At 40.0% G+C, this 16367-nt stretch overlaps 1 protein-coding gene across 2 annotated transcripts in view; it reads right to left on the bottom strand.

Moving 5' to 3' along the window:
• The window catches only part of FCHSD2 (FCH and double SH3 domains 2), a 150684-nt gene that overhangs the window by 41433 nt on the left and 92884 nt on the right, over window positions 1-16367 (bottom strand). For both annotated transcript variants that reach the window (XM_088140448.1, XM_088140449.1), the window contains 2 exons: window positions 3956-4078; window positions 1146-1241 (listed from right to left, as the gene is read on the bottom strand). In XM_088140448.1, the coding sequence (XP_087996574.1) occupies window positions 1146-1241; window positions 3956-4078 (219 nt within the window). The remainder of the gene's footprint in view (window positions 1-1145; window positions 1242-3955; window positions 4079-16367) is intronic.

Raw genomic sequence — 16367 nt, 5'->3', positions numbered from 1 at the left:
GCTCTCAGTGACCAGATAGGTTTAGGGTAAGCTGGGGTCAGTCAAAATCTGCAAACGGGGCAGATTTGACCCTCCTCGCGGATGCCCCAGATGGCAAGAAGGGAGGTCTCTATCCCCATAGAGGGCAGAAGTGCAGATGACCAGGATCATCAACAAGCTTTACCTTTGACTGTATTTGTCCCTAAGCACATTTTCTACCAACTAGGGTTACATTTTTTTCTACTCTGCCTTTGCGTGACATGCTGGGGACCGCACTCTGAAGAGGCAGTGGATGAACCAGGATGAAAACAGGCACTGAATTATTTTACTTACATTCCACGCCAATTCAAATGACATCCAAGTCAGGCAGCTACTCCTACCTATGTAGGTAATAATTTGCCAGGAACTTTTGGAGGTCTCTGGGGGTCTTCAGGGACCATTGAAGACCCCAGGGTCTCCAATATGTGTTCTTCTTCATGCAAAAAGGCTCAGAGCCTGTTGCATCTTCTGTGAGGTATTCACTCCAGAGAAGAGTTACATGTAAAATTTTAGAACTTTCCTTGGTATTCATAACTTCTGTCTGTCTGTGGTACACCAGTGGGAGTTACTGCTACTGACTCTAGTCAGCTAGGGCTCTCTGCGTCTAGAAAATCCAACAGGTAAACACCAGGTAATGAAAATGCACTGGGCGATGGGGGTGGGAGTAGGATTGGCTGATAGAGGTCTAGTCTTCCAATATGATGGCCTCAAAGAATTCCACAGTTTGGACTATAGTTCAAAGCAAAGCACGGTGGCTTAAGGCCTACTGCATTTAAGTGGGTTCAAGCATTTCTGACTCTGGGACACACTGTAGCCCAGAGTTCCAGGTACGCTACAGAGATTCACACTGCCGAGGAGCACAATCCTTCCTGTAAAACAACCTTCCCAGCCTGGGTGACCTTCAGATTTCTGGATCTCTGTTCCCATAATCATCTGCTGGCTGGTGATTAGAGGAACTGAAATTCAAAGCATCTGCAAACCACCAGGTTGGGAAAGCCCATTATAGAAGTTTTGATTTTACAGTCCTCTCTTGTTCTGCTTGCAGAATGGATTCTTTCGACTGCGGCCCTCTGAAAGCACGCACGCATAAAAGGAAGCTAAGATGTATTATTTAAAAACGTTCTTACGGTGTCACTGTCGCAGGGCTGGAACTGGAACAACTGTGGCTTATGAAACACAGAGTTTTCTTGCAAGAATAGCTGAAAATTGTAATCTCGCACTACCTGAAAGAGAAAACAGCCATGTTTACAGTTCTGTCACAAATATTAAATGATAAATAGTGCTAAAATTATTAAGACAACACATTTCTACAACTGTGCTGCATATAGCAATGGGCAAATCTATTGTTCTTAAATAAAAATGCTATCTAGAAAACATTCCAATCTATTTTTGATTCCAAAATCCTATCCAGCCAATACCTCAATTACAGGAAACAATTATGGCACATTTTAGTATGTGTGCATATTTTTGAATGCTTGTATCAGTTTTTTAATCTCTCTAAAAACAGATTATGGACTCTTCTATGGAACTGTTTATAACTGTCACAATTGTAATGAAAAGAACATTCAGCCTCAGGTTAAAATGAAATAACAGGAAAAGAGCTTGTCACACAAATTAATCCAGATTTTACCACAATGAACTTGGTTATCCAAACATCTTAAAGGCAGAAAGGTGGATTAACCATCTAAACTGTCAACCCCAATAATAAACCATCTTAATATGAAGAAAACGGATTGCTTAACATTTTGGGACAATGGTAGTAGTTAATCCACCCACTCTTCTTCTACAAGAGCTTCCTTTTCCAAATTTATTTGAGTTTACAAAATTGTATCTTAATAGGATAATAACATTAAAATGATCATTATAGCTTGCATAGCCTATATGATTTCCATTCTACATGCAAGTGACTGGAGAGAGAGATTTTTGTTCTTGACTCTGCCGAACAGGAGTATAGCAAGTGGGACAGTCATGTCAATATCCTACTAAATGAACATTTGGGAGATTTAATCATTATCCCCAACACTGGGCAATTCCATGCTTTACCTGGTGGGCAACTAGGCATCGATTGGTGACATGCTGGCTATGTTCAGGTACATAAAGGGAAGCTACCAGAAAGACTGTGAAGAACAGTCTTCTATGGCCACAGAAACTAGGTCCAAAAATAACAGTTATAGAAGTTGCAGTTACTTAGGTTTTGTTTGAATATAAGGAAAAAATTCCTGGCAGTAAGATCTGTACAACAATGGAATAGTCTCCCTGCAGAGGTGATGGGTTCTCCATCTGCAGAGGTTTTTGAGGAGAGGCGGGACAGTCACCTGCCACATACATGGTTTCACTGGTTTTCCTGCACACTGCAGAAAGTTGGACTGGATGATCTTTGGGATCCCTTCCACCTCTAAAATTCTATGATATAAAATTACTTGTTTGTTGTTTCCTAGGCAAATACAATAGAAGTAATGACAATGCAAAATGCAACTTTCTCTATCTCTCGCTCCCCGCTGCATCCCTGCTACTTTCAAACAGTCAGAGAACGAATAGCAAAATTGGGCTATAAAACTGAACCATCTTAATCGAGAGATGCAGACTTTCCCACAACAAACAGTGCTTTGGAGGCAGGATGGGCAGATGGGACAGGTGCCTCGGTCAGCAGATTTTGGGTAGTGGGAGAGGGGGAGCAAATTATTTGTCTTTCTGTTCATGCATTTACTGACACTTGTGGAATTTTTAGTCTCCAGTGGCACAGCAATTTGACTGATTTACGATAAAATAGACAATTGATTTTAGGAAGAGTGTTGTTGCTATAGGAGTAAGTTCAAGTCCAAGAATATAAAATGGAGCCGGTTTTACAGTCTGCATTAGGGGATAGCATTCATGTGTTTCTATTGCAACTGTAAATGTTCACAAGCCTTTCTAAACTATGGAGCCTTTTTTTTACACAATTTCCCTGATTTATGTAGCTGTAAAACTCGTTTTTCCTTAGAAAACTTTTCCTTTGCTCTAATTAGTATAACAAATATTCTTTGTTACATAAATGTCCTTGCAGTTAGCCTTTTCATGCAATTTTCAGAAACACAGATTCGTTTGGGGCCCAACTTTTATAGACAAATGGGATTTCTTCTGCAGGTTTTCAAGCTGGAGCAACCTCTTGCAGATTCCACCCAATGCTTGTGTCTGTAAGGTGGCTGATTCTATTATTCTATGACCAATAATGGATTCCTAGTACACTCTTAATTAATTAATCCACTAGTTACTACAGGGGTCCACAGGGCATAGGGATGCAGAGTAACAAAATGTGTGTCCCAACACTAACTTTGCTTCTTATACACTTTGGACATCACTGTGGCTAGGAATGGGCACCTGTGCCAGTCTACCTTTGGATACACAGCAAGCCTTTTGCATTATTCAATTCAGACCTTTATTGGCATTTCAAACATTAAAATACAAGGAATTAGCATATCATAAGGATAACAGCAAAAAACAATACTCAAAGAAGAGTTTGCCTTTTGTATTAGACTACTGATCTATTTAGACCAGTGTTTCTCAACCTTGGCAGCTGGAAGATGTGTGGACTTCAACTCCCATGGCTGGCTGGGGAATTCTGGAAGTTGAAGTCCACACAACTTCAAGTTGCCAAGGTTGAGAACACTGACCTAGATGGTTATTACTTTTGCTGATAGGCAAAATTTCTCCATATTTGAAGTACAGTGCCCTTCTACCCAGGATCCTTTAATTATCGGCAAAGAATGAACATTGAATCTTCTCCCTGTACAATACGTGCTCTTTAACGAACAAACTACAGCTTGCTCCCCAGCTGCACCACATCAAGGTGTTTACGCCAAAAGACTGAACAAGTGGCATTGCCTGAATCTTCACATCATGTTTTTCCTATTTCTGAACTGCCTTCAAGAACAGAAGGTTCCTTTACTGAAGAACTTACCCGGCTTGAAGTCTCCAAAAGAAACTGGAATGTGCTTTGTACAGATTGGCATATTTCTAATTCAGTCCTGCTGAATACCATTAAATAATCCTTAAGGTGATCATATACATTCCCATCAAGAGCCTGTATTAAAGGAGGAAAACAAAAGAAAAATATATTCACTAACAAGGTAAGCCTGAAAGTTTGCCGTCAAGATAAGTCAGCATCATGATTATTTGGAGGGAGTCATAAATCCACTCAGCTGAACCAAAATTCTTAGTAATTTCCACTAGCTGGCAATATAGAGCATTTCAAAGAAGGCAACCTGAGTTTCTAAAAGTGCTTTTGCATATGAAAAAGGATATCTTCTATTATATAAACCGTAGGTATCAAGCTTGAATACAAAAATGAGAGATTTTAATTACAAAACGTTCATTCTGAATATTAAAAAGGGGACTAGCTTTTCAAGAAGCATGCAATTTCTAAGAGACTATGTTGCTTTATGTAGATGTTGGGTTCAAAATGCTCTTAATGGCAGTAAGGATATTAAGAAACATTTAACCTTGGGCAATGGGTGTTGGTTCATTGCAGTCGATATTTCTTGGGATTCCAGTATTTTGCACACATGCATCTTAATTAATGGCTCCCCTATGACTATAGATAACAATGAAATATCAGTAAGGGTTGAGCAGCCATGGCTTATTTAGGCAAACAAATAATGCGTAATGCAATCTGCCAGAAATTTTGCTTTGCAGCTACTATGAAAATCCAAAGATATAAGATACCCTGATCTAATCCTGTCCATCAAAAGCTGCTTTAGTCAGGAAGTGAAGACTCATGCAGGAACTGTTCCTGCCAACCCCCCCCCCCCCCATTTTGGCCCAAGGATGAATGGCTAGAAAAGGCTCTTCTATCAACTCTTATTTTCAATTGTTTTAATTTTACTGACCACCCAGAGCTTAAGTAGTTGCTTACATTCCCTTAGCTCTTTTTGTCTAATAACTCCATGGCAAGCCTCACTGTTTACAGATTGCATAACTGAGGAACAATTTAAAACAGTGTTGCACTCTATGTTCAGGCCACTAAAAGCGTGTCCTTGCAACAGTGCGCTCCACATGAAAGATGGAATCTTGGAAGTCCAAAAAGTCACATGTATCCTATTCTAGCATTGCTGGCAGGCTCCCTGCATTGAGAGACTCAAGATGGGAATTAATGTGCGTGACAGTGGTTAATGCTCCTTACCACAGTTAACCAGTGACTAGAATTTGAGTCTTGATTCAAGCTCTAAATATCTGTTGAGTGGACATCTCATAGTCACTTTTCCAAACCATCATAAACTTATAAACAATGTTTCTGAGAAAGGCAACTCTCGAGCTTTTCCATGACCTATTTCATGGTGTCTGCCTAGAGGAATGCTACGCAAGAGCAGTGCTATTACATCAAGCTAAAGGGGACATCTAACTGGGCTTCAAAGAACATCTGGCCTGGTGGGAGGTCCATATTCATTAAGCCAACAACTTAGGTTCAGGGGTTCTATTTAAACACAGCTGTTAATAGATGGTTGGAGTAAAACTTAATTCTGTGTTCCAGCCTTGTTCTCTGGGCTGCCACTTTGTAGCAATGAAATGACAATGATTTAACTCTCTTAAAGACGAGATAGTCGAGGTGAAAATAGATGTGTGCTGTGCTATTTTGAGCCACACAAGAACCAAAGGGAACATGAAACTCAGAACTAGCAGCTTGAAATTTTCTAACTTTGCTTACTGAACTCAAAGAGGGTAGATCTGGTACAAAGTGGTTGTCAAAAGAACCCTGGATCATGTCAGCAGGGAAGCCCTTAGGCTGACAGGTAGCACACCAGCAGATAACCAGTTCAGATAAGGACACCAACTCAAAGCTTTTTACAAGCACATGCAAGAGAGAGGAAGCCTCTTTTAATAGCAAAACAATGTGTGAATATGTATTATATTTCCAGCAGTGTTTTATTACTTAATGGTAGGAGGGTATGTAGTGGTTCATTCAAGATAACAGAAGGCTCAAAGATGAATACTGGACTGTGAAATTATTATTTGTGGTCATGATGCTCATTCCAGAGAAACAGAAGCAGCTGCCAACTGGGGGCACTAAGCATCCTCGTGCATTCACAGGCATCTCCTACAAGCCATGGTGACACCAAAAGACAAGACATACAGCCTGATGTCATTGTGCAATTGACAGGAAGCATGTACTCTTGATACAATTATGTCATTTGTGTGATGACATCATGTTGCATGTCATCCCTTGCTCCCCCGAGGAAGCCTATGTGGGCATCTAGAAAGAGGCAGTGCCCTCAGGGCAGACTGGCAGGATAGGAAGTATATATTTTAATGTCTGTCTGTCTGTCTATCTAATTTATATAACTGCCAATCTACCAAAAGGAAGTCTGGGCAGTCTACCTAAAGCAAACCGTCCTCTCAGGGAAGAATGTATCATGTGAAGTTCATTTATACCAATGTATCCAGACACACAATTAAGATTGATGTAGTTTTGCTTAAGAGGAGAAAAAAGGGTGAATAAAGCATATGATCCACATTTCTAAATATACACAATCCACATTTCTAAATCGTCTTCCAAATGCTTGTTGAAAGACAGAAAGAAATGCCTTCTTCGGACTGTTGACAAATTGACAAAGAATGGGTGTCTTTCCAGTTGTATAGTATTGTTTGTTTTGTAATCCTAAAAGGGCACAATACCTATTTCCAAACTGCAAAAGAATATTAGCGTCTAAACCAGGGTTCCTCAACCTTGGCAACTTTAAGACTTTTTCAGAACCAAACTGATGTTTGATGCAACGTCTACCCAAAGGGAGATATTATAGCAGAATACCATGAACTGACGTTGCCTCATATCTCCAACTATTAGGTGAACCCACCAGTTCTCCTAAAGAGATGCACCAATACATTAAATATGAAATAATAATTCTTGTTAAATTTATTGTAAGTTTAAATCTATAGAAATGTGACATGGACCTGCCACTATGATTTTCCACTGATGTGCATGTACAGCCCATTCTAATTTGCTATAACACCCTCCCTATACTCATGAACATCTCATTTAATGTCTTCTAACAACATAATATAGACTTTTTATTTTGTAACAAGTAACTTTAGTGCCCGGGGGTGGGATATTATACTCTTTATCACTGAATTGAAAAAAACAACTACACTAAAATAGAATGGGATGGTATTGGGTGAAAATTCAGGAATCTTAACGGCTGCAAAGCTAAACAGATTTATTAGATTCCTTAAGATTCTTCAGTCCCTCCTTTTCACTCGCCACTGAATAGTGACGGTTACTGAACCATTTCTCATTCTAGCTAACAGGAGCAAGGAGAGATCGGCTACAAAAACCACTTCCTAAATCAGAAACAAAACTTATCACCAACGTTTCAGGTTTTACAAAGCCGCAATTCCAGGAAGCGAGCATGAAGAGAAGGTGGTGCGACGGGGTGTTTACCAAACACCTGTTACAACTGCAGCGAAAATCGTATCGCTTTATTACTATTTTAAAAGCCATTTTCAATGTGTGGTTCATAAGTAACCAAGGATGGCAAAGGTTCTTTGTTTTTCTTTTTGCTTTCAACCCTTCTCTGGACTGTCCGCATCCCTTAGTCGCCTTAACTTCAGAAAGTTCATAGAAAAGCGTGCTGTGGGGAGGGGGAGACGAATAACTTTTGCCTTCTGTGGAATTTCCTTTTGCCAACGGATGTGATCTGAAGGTGCCAGCTGCAACCATTCAGCCAAGAGTCTTTGCCCAGAGTCACGGCTGAGCAGAACGCAGAACCTTTTTTCCTCCCTGCAGAAAAGCACATTTTGCTACCCCATTTTTTTTAAAACATCTCACATGGCCTGTAAATATAAAACGGCATTAAGTGAGGCTCACATGGAAGACTATGCAACAGGTACCAGCAGTGAAGCAAATGCCTTAGGAAGTCTCTTGCCAGATATGTTGTTCTTCATCAACGAACATTATTTATCATGGGGAAAAAAATATATATGCTGGCTGGGGATTTTTGTTTTGTTTTGAGGAAATGTCTTGCGATGAGCCATCTACAACAGTGTTTCTCAACCCTGGCAACTTTAAGATGGGTGGACTTCAACTCCCAGAATTCCCCAGCCAGCGATGCTGGCTGGGGAATTCTGGGAGTTGAAGTCCACTCATCTTAAAGTTGCCAGGGTTGAGAAACACTGCTATAGCGACTATCTGAGCAAAGGATGGAGAAATAAGAAAAGAGGGGATTCCTCCATCTCCTTTTTTGGGAACGAAAGAGATTATAACCTTCATGAAAATTTACAGTGGACTGATGATTAATTTTGTCCACGTTACAGTATGTTTCATCCTATTTCCAAGGCCTTAGAGACAGCTTTATCTTATTATAAAATCACGTCTCCAGCCTAACGACTGGAGGAGGCTATAAATTAATGGGAGTGAACACCGAATTCCTGTTTTTTAAGACAACGGCTAGACCTGAAATCTGTTCCCACTCTTCACAGCCTTGGACCTCTTTGCGGAAATGTCTGTGTCATGGGCCAGGAGTTCGTTCGCCTCCTGATCTGATGGGCAGTGGGGGGTTATGTTTAATGGTCAACTTGCCTATGGAAGCTGCTCTCAGAAAATACTTTAATTTGGTATCCCAACAACTTTTAAATTAATTTGTTAGACTTTTAAATTTTAAATGGATTTGTTAGACTTTAAAAATTTAAATTGATTTGCTATTCTGTATCTTAAATTCTTACCTCCCTGTGATTTCTCTCTGTCTAATTTCATGTAGAGAGCCGGTTTGGTCTGGTACTTAAGGAAACAGAGCTAGAAACGGAGAAGACCGTGAATTCTAGTCACAGCTTGGGCATGAAACCAGCTGGGGGATTTTAAGTCACTTCTTCTCTGTCAGCCCTAGAAAAAGGTGATGCCAAACCACTTCTGAAAATCTTGCCAAGAAAATGGCAGGGACTTGGCCCAGGCAGTTGCTGGAAGTCAACACTGACTCGAAGGCATAAAAATAAAATAAAATAAAATAAAATAAAATAAAATAAAATAAAATAAAATAAAATAAAATAAAATAAAATAAAATAAAATAAAATAAAATAGAAGTGTGTAACCACCAATGGTACTAATGAACATCTTGCATCATGGAAGCTATGGGAAGATGACAATATGACCTAGACTGTTTGAATTACTGACTATTTTAGTCTGTTTTATTTCATTGATTTCATGATTCTCTATTTCACTATCTATATCACCATATCTTAGTCTTTATAGATTTGGTATGAACACTAAGTACAGTTTTTAGAGTTAGATCTTAGTGTTAGAAAGTTTTACAATGTTGTGTTAGTAATTTCTGTACATTTGTTATTAGCCTGTCATTCTGGACCTTAAATTCCTATTTCGGGAATGGTTGCAATTGTGTATATTTATTTTATTTTATTTTATTTTATTTATTTTATTTTATTTATTTTATTTTAATTAATTAAATTTAATTTTCAAATTTGTCACTGTCCATCTTGCTGCAGAGCAACTCTGGGCAGTTTACAGTAAAAAGAATAAATATTAATTAAAATAGAATAAATATTAATTAAAATACATTAAAATACAGGATTCCTACATAAATAACAAATACCTTCCAAGGAACTGATGTTAACTAGGAGTTATTAGACTTGTCTTCAAGGCGCCAGTCCCCCCCAGGGTTGGTTACATCCCTTCTCACCCCATCTGTCAGGCCTAGCCCAAGGAACTCCAGGAGACCATGCAGGTTCAATCAGCAAGGTTTATTAGCCGGCGCCTGTTTACAGAAATCTTCTCGGACTGAAGACTAGTTCCCAGCCAGAGCTATTCCCTATCTTCTGGAATGTTTAGGGATGTGCCAGTTTCCTTCGCTTATCTCCAGAGCGTTGCTCGGGAGACGAGGGCACCGTTTTCACTCCCTTCCCGCATTCCAGTCCATCACACCATCCAAGTTGGCAGAGCCAGGTCTTTGGCCCTTTCTGGAAGGCCGGGAGAGTGGGGGCCTGCCCCGCCTCTGGGGGGAGAATGCTCCATAGGGCGGGGGCAACGGCAGAGAAGGCTCTCCTCCTGGGTCCTGCCAGTCGACATTCTTTCGCAGACGGGGTCCATGACATACTGCACTTTCTTTGCCTGACCGGGTGGGATGGGATGACATAATGGGGATGAGACTGTGAGACTATGCTGGTCTATGAAAATAGTGGTGATGGTGATTTTATTTTTGTACCTCTTTCTTCCCATTGGGGGCATCCGCGGGGGAGTCAAAAAAGTCAAGATGGTGGATGTGACAGAGCAATCAAAACCCCATCTCTTTTTTACATGCGCTGCATTACATGTAGACTGCATTGCACGTACAATACATGTAAAAAAAAGGGGTGAGGCTTTGACCACCCAGCCAGGGCTGCACCTTGACTTTTTTGACCAGCCTCGCAGAAGCCCACCTCCATCAACTGCAAGCTGGGCCTCATTCATCTTCCCAGTTATAATGAGAGGATACACTATTGTTGCTGCTGTTGTTAAAGACGATGCCCCTTCTAACAGTGAGGTGGATTTAATTTCATGTTTTTCGAAAAGCACCTTTGGTGTCCCATTTTCACATTTTTCAGGAAAGGCCGTGAGTGCTAGACAGCCCAGGACTGAATTGCAATTAAGAGAGAGTAACTCCTGTGAAGTTAAATTTAATATTACTGCCAATTTTAACATCTATCCTTGGACTATATTTATTTTCCATTTATTTAGGATTATTTTATATTGTAATTTTAATTGATTTTCACTGCTTTGTAAACTGCCCAGAGTTGTTTTTTAACAGGATGGGCGGTGACAAATTTGATATATAAATAAATTAATTAAATTAAAAAAAAACATGGGCAACCCTTACTGGTAATACTTTAATCAACAAACGTTTACCTGGTTAAATATATTTTTAAAGGATAAAGTCCTTTCCTAATTCCTACCTTACGGATATCATTGCTTCAGCCTTGACAGGGAAGCTGAGCGGAATTGGAGCGATCGGTGCAAGGCCATCACGCGAGCTTCATGGCCGAGTGGACCACAAAACCTCCCTCGAGGAGGTGATCAAGACAACGGGGGCCCACACAAAAGCAGCTAAGAAGTGCTCACTTCAACATCTTACACGACCACACCTCCAGTGAAATGCAGTGTTTTTCAACACTGGCGTAATGGTTACTTGTACAACTTTATTATGGATTACATAGATTCTGCCCAAACATTCCTGTCAGAGGTAACCATATGACAACACCCTGGTTATCTCAGCCTGCTCTTGGCACTCGACAAAGGAACCAGTTTAGCCTTGTGCTGTGAAGTGCTTTTGGACTCTTAAGGACAACCAATCTTCTATAACCCTGGAAGCTCAGAAAAAAAATAGACCATGAGCACATTTTGGATTCCATCAAAGTCCATATGATAGGAAAGTGGTGTTCCTCCTAAACCAGCGTTTCTCAACCTGGGCAACTTTAAGATGGGTGGACTTCAACTCCCAGAATTCCTCAGCCAGCATTCTGGGAGTTGAAGCCCACCCCTCTTAAAGTTGCCAAGGTTGAGAAACACTGGTCTAGACAAAAGAAGTGCTTCTTTCTCACAGAAGTAGACATATTCAGCCTCTCACAGCTAAATCCTTCTCAACTTTTGTTCCACCAGTTTCACACTTGGTTTCCTTAAGATTTAAGTTTCTATTCCATCCTCATCCTTGGTCAGACACTCAAAAACACATGAAACCAATCACCAAAACCCAAATAGCTCTGCCAGTCTCCAGGAGAAATGTATTTTTCAGTTAGGACTACCAATGAAGTCTGTCTCCATGGAACAGACGTGCTCTCCAGGACAGCACATTCTGGAAACCCTGCAGAGACTTCCAGCATCTAGGAACCATACAGCATTTATCAAAAAACAATCTGCCCAAAGAAGACAGGACTACCTCCGAGTTTTACAGTTTCACTATAACTGTGTTTGCCTACATGTGAACCTATAACTAACTGAATCATGGTTTACTGTGCATTTGCACATCATTCAGATTTGTACATCATTCAGAACTGCAAACTGACTGACTGGGTTTGCAAAATACTGTACATCGAGTCATAAACTAGCCAATAACATTGTAGTTTAGTGCACTGGACAACCCCATCCTACAAACCGCGTCTTGCTCTGAGTGCAAAAAATCTACTAAAAGAACCTCTCTGTGGGTCATCCTTAGAAAAAAACATTGACCAATGACAGGCAAGAGCCAAATTAGTGGAACATCCGGGGAGACAATGGATTTGGTAAACTGCAGGATAGAAAAGGCCTATCAGAAATGAGCCACACAAGAACATTACAATGGGTCTGAGGAATGCATTTGATTCTCTTAAAGCAGTGTTTCTGAACCTTGGTGACTTTAAGATGGGGGGACTTCAACTCCCAGAATTCCCCAGCCAGCCATGCTGGCTGGGGAATTCTGGGAGTTGAAGTCCCCCCATCTTAAAGTCACCAAGGTTCAGAAACACTGCCTTAAAGTAAAAGAAAAGAATAAACAGTAGAGATCAAAGAAGAAAGTCAAGAGGAAAACACCTTAGTCATGCTGAATATCTGGATATGTCTCACATCCACAACGGTGATGGCATGAAGGACTGAGCATCTGAACACCAGAAAGTTCAGTTAAACTTTCTTCTAGGTCACAGACCCAAACTGATACCCGAAAGATGGGAAGAAGTATCAAGGCCTCACATTGGAGAAAAATCTAGACGTCACTAAGAGTCAGTGGCAACAGGATGAAAGAAAAGCTGATCCCTTGCACGGAACAGATCCTTCTCGTTGACTTTTCCAGATTGGAAGGGAATTTCATTTGCTAATAAAGCTGCCAACTGTTTCCTTAAAGTGCCCCACATTAGTAGCCTAGCAGAGTTGCTTTCTGTCCCTTTCTTCGCAACAAACATTGCCCAAAATGCAATTTATGAAACAAATAGAATATTTACTAAGGGAAACTGGTAAATTCAGGATCACATGCATATACAACAACAAAGATTTCCCTGAAATGCTATTTCTAATATGTTTTTTAACTTTAAAGGCATATCTTATGTATACTCCTTGCTTCGATACACATTGAAAAAAAAAATTCTAAGAAACTTATTTCCAGGAACATATTCATTTATTTATATTTCAAATTTGGACACAGCCCATCTCACAAGGAAATGACTCTGGGTGGTTTACAATAAAAACAACAAATAAATATTAGTTAAAATACAATAAAAATAGTATAAAAATACAATAAAACCAAATACATACATAAATAATAATATCTTCCAAGGTGCTGGTGATCAAAAAGATATTAACATACGGGAGCATCTTCAAGGTGCCAGCCACTCCCAGGGCTGGTTGCCCCTTTTCTTGCCCTGTGCAAGTTGGCAGAGCTAGGTCTTGACTGCTTTATAAATATTATTTATAAACACATTTATTCTGGGCATCTGCTGAGCCTTCTCTAATGCAGAGAGTGTTTATATTGCAAGACTATATACAGGTTTCCTATAGTTCCCCGCTGGTTTGCAAAAGCAGTATGATAATTCATGCTTCTAATAAACAAAATTTACTATTTACAAAGCTTAAATAAAAGGCCATTTCCTCCCCTAGATCCTCAATTAAATCACCCAAGAAAAGTAGCCCCAATGCTTTACTTACAAGCAGAAATGGCTAAAATGTTAAGATAATGCTTTCTTTCTTTTATCTGATGGAATAGGCAGGTGTTTTACATATGAACACAGAACTACTCCTATTTGTCAAGATAAAATGTTAGTAAAAAAAAAATCCTTGATGGAAAATCACCATCATTTAGCCCAGAATATTAAGCCCCCTATGCTATATGGGAATGGAGGTCAGCTTGTCAACTCAAGGCAGGAGACCCAAGACATGCAGAAGACATACAAGTAGTTTTTTTCTATGATATATCAAAGGCGTTTCCTATTATGACAAATACCCTATCGAGCAGATGAGCTGTCTGTTTGGGCCTTGCTAATCAGTTGACCTGAAATTTCCACAGATGGGGCTTTATACTGCCTTGTCGCCAAGCCCAAGGTCCTTGTTATACATTCTGACAGAATGAAAAAAAACCCTTTGCATTACACCTATGAGCTGATATGCTTCCAGATAAAGGGTGGATCAGATAAGTCTCTCCCATATCACTGTGCAGTAGGCTGACGCATATTTCCAAAAAAGTGTCTGACAATCAAATCATAACTGTAAAGTATATCCATCCATCCATCCATCCATCCATCCATCCATCCATCCATCCATCCATGGATCTCATTAATTCCAAATGTTGCTCAATTTTCCCCAAAACTCTGGTTCTTCCATTATCAACTTTCAACAGAGTATACCATGAAACTATCAGTAACCTATACATACCCATTTTCATAGTCATCCACAATAACCCAACAGATACCAACTCATACTTCCTGACACACAATTTACTTTTTGTTTGTAATTAAACTTATATCCTCACTTCCTTGCAAGTACTCATTCACTCCAGTCCAGAAGACCAGACCATTGTCTTTCAGATCTATTACAACCCTGTCCTTCCACTTGCTTTCTCAGATACACAACCCACCTATATTCTTTTACTCATTTTATTTGCTAATGACACTGTTGGGTTATAGATTCCTCACTACCCTTTTCCAACCCAAAGAGAGAAATGGCTGAACTAAATGTATGCACACGAACAAAACTCTTTGACTTTCTACAACTTGGAAGTATGAGATTGGCAACCCATCTTCTTGTCTAAGAGGTGCTTCAGTTATGAATGTTGTGGTGTAGTACTTCAAGTGCTGGGTGTGGACTGGAAGGAATACTTTCCCAATCTTTTCACTACAATTGTGAGGACACGTCATGCTTTGTTTAAGAAAAAGTTCAGGAATGCACACAAAACATGTTCCTAGATCTGTGTCAGAAAGCGACAATGGAGATGTTTAAATCCCCCATTCTGCTAATGAAGTATGTTATCGCATTGGTGCAATGTACTCCCAGCCTTCCTGATTTCAAAAGATACTAATAAAATAGCAAGTTTGCAAGATTAAAAAAAGAAAAAGAGGCAGGTTCATCTGTGCCAATGTCAAAAACATGGCACTGGCAATGGCAGATGCCTCCTCAACAGGAGCATCTTTTCAAAAAAAAAAATCTCAAGTCAGCAACGATCAATACTTATTATCTCTGAACTGGATGAATTCCAGAAAAACGAGTCAGGCATCAAAAAAGCACATTGTCAAGTAGACAAGAAAGCAGCTGTCTCACCAATATGTAACAATGTCACATCACAAGCCTTATTCCGTGAAAAATACCGTATTTTTCCGACTATAAGACGATACTTTTTTCTAAAATCCTTACCCTAAAAACTGAAGGGCGTCTTATTCAAGGAAGTCAGCTGAGAATCGCACGGTTGCAAAACTGCCCATACTTTGTTTCTGCAGAGAGGCGGCTTCTTATTGCTAGCCTCCAATCATGAGTGAAATAGCTTGTCTCCCAAACAGACTTCCTCCAATCACGAGCCTGATGTAACAGACGTCAGCTGATGCTGAACAAGCCAATTAGAGGAAGGCTGATTGCAGAGACAAGCTATCTGCAGTTTCACTCGTGCTTGAATGTAATCAGTTAAGCAAAAGAGCCTGGAAATAGAGCCGCAGAGAGACGGTTTGGACCTCCTCCCACCGAGTGTATCAGGTCAATGTTAACTAATTACTAAATAAAAATGTGTTCTGCACTATCTTTAAAATATTGATTTTTTAAATTTTGGGCTGGAAAAGTGGGGGTCGTCTTGTACATGGGGGCGTCTTATTGTCGGAAAAATACGGTAATTTGGAAGAAGGTAGAGAAAGAAAGAAGAAAAAAATGAACACACACACACATGCATGGACAAAGACAAAGACATACACACATGCACACATTGTGCACAGCATTCAGGAAAGGCATTTTGCAACACCAATGGAACTGATTTCAATAAACTAAGGGAAAAAGTAGGAAGGATTCCATGGATGGAAATGGATGTGGAAATGAAGGGGAAAAAGAGGATTGGGAAATTCTGAAAAATGGGATAATTAAGGACCAAACAAACAATACCAAAGAGAAAGAAAAATGGGGGACATCAAATGAAACCGGTACGGTTGCATACAAAGCTCTCTGAAAAGCTAAGAAACGAAAAGAGCCAATTTAAAAAATGGAAAGATGGGCCCATAGCAAGAGCGGAAAGAGCTTGAATCGGTAAGGATGGGGTCAGGAAGGCTAAGACTCGAAAGGAGCGGAAGCTTGCAGTCAATGCCAAAAATAACAAGGGTTCTTTGGGTATGTGTGGAACAGGAGGGAAGTCAAGGAAACAGTGGCGAGAAGATGATGCTCAACGGGGAGAAGGCTGGATTGCTTC

The sequence above is a fragment of the Python bivittatus genome, unplaced genomic scaffold, assembly GCF_059951505.1.
Source record: "Python bivittatus isolate LINGU-HERP-01145 unplaced genomic scaffold, Pbiv_v1 ctg000340_np1212, whole genome shotgun sequence".
In the NCBI taxonomy this organism is placed as follows: domain Eukaryota; kingdom Metazoa; phylum Chordata; class Lepidosauria; order Squamata; family Pythonidae; genus Python; species Python bivittatus.
Note: the sequence above shows the minus strand (reverse complement) of the source record. Positions and strands in the feature narration are given on the sequence as shown.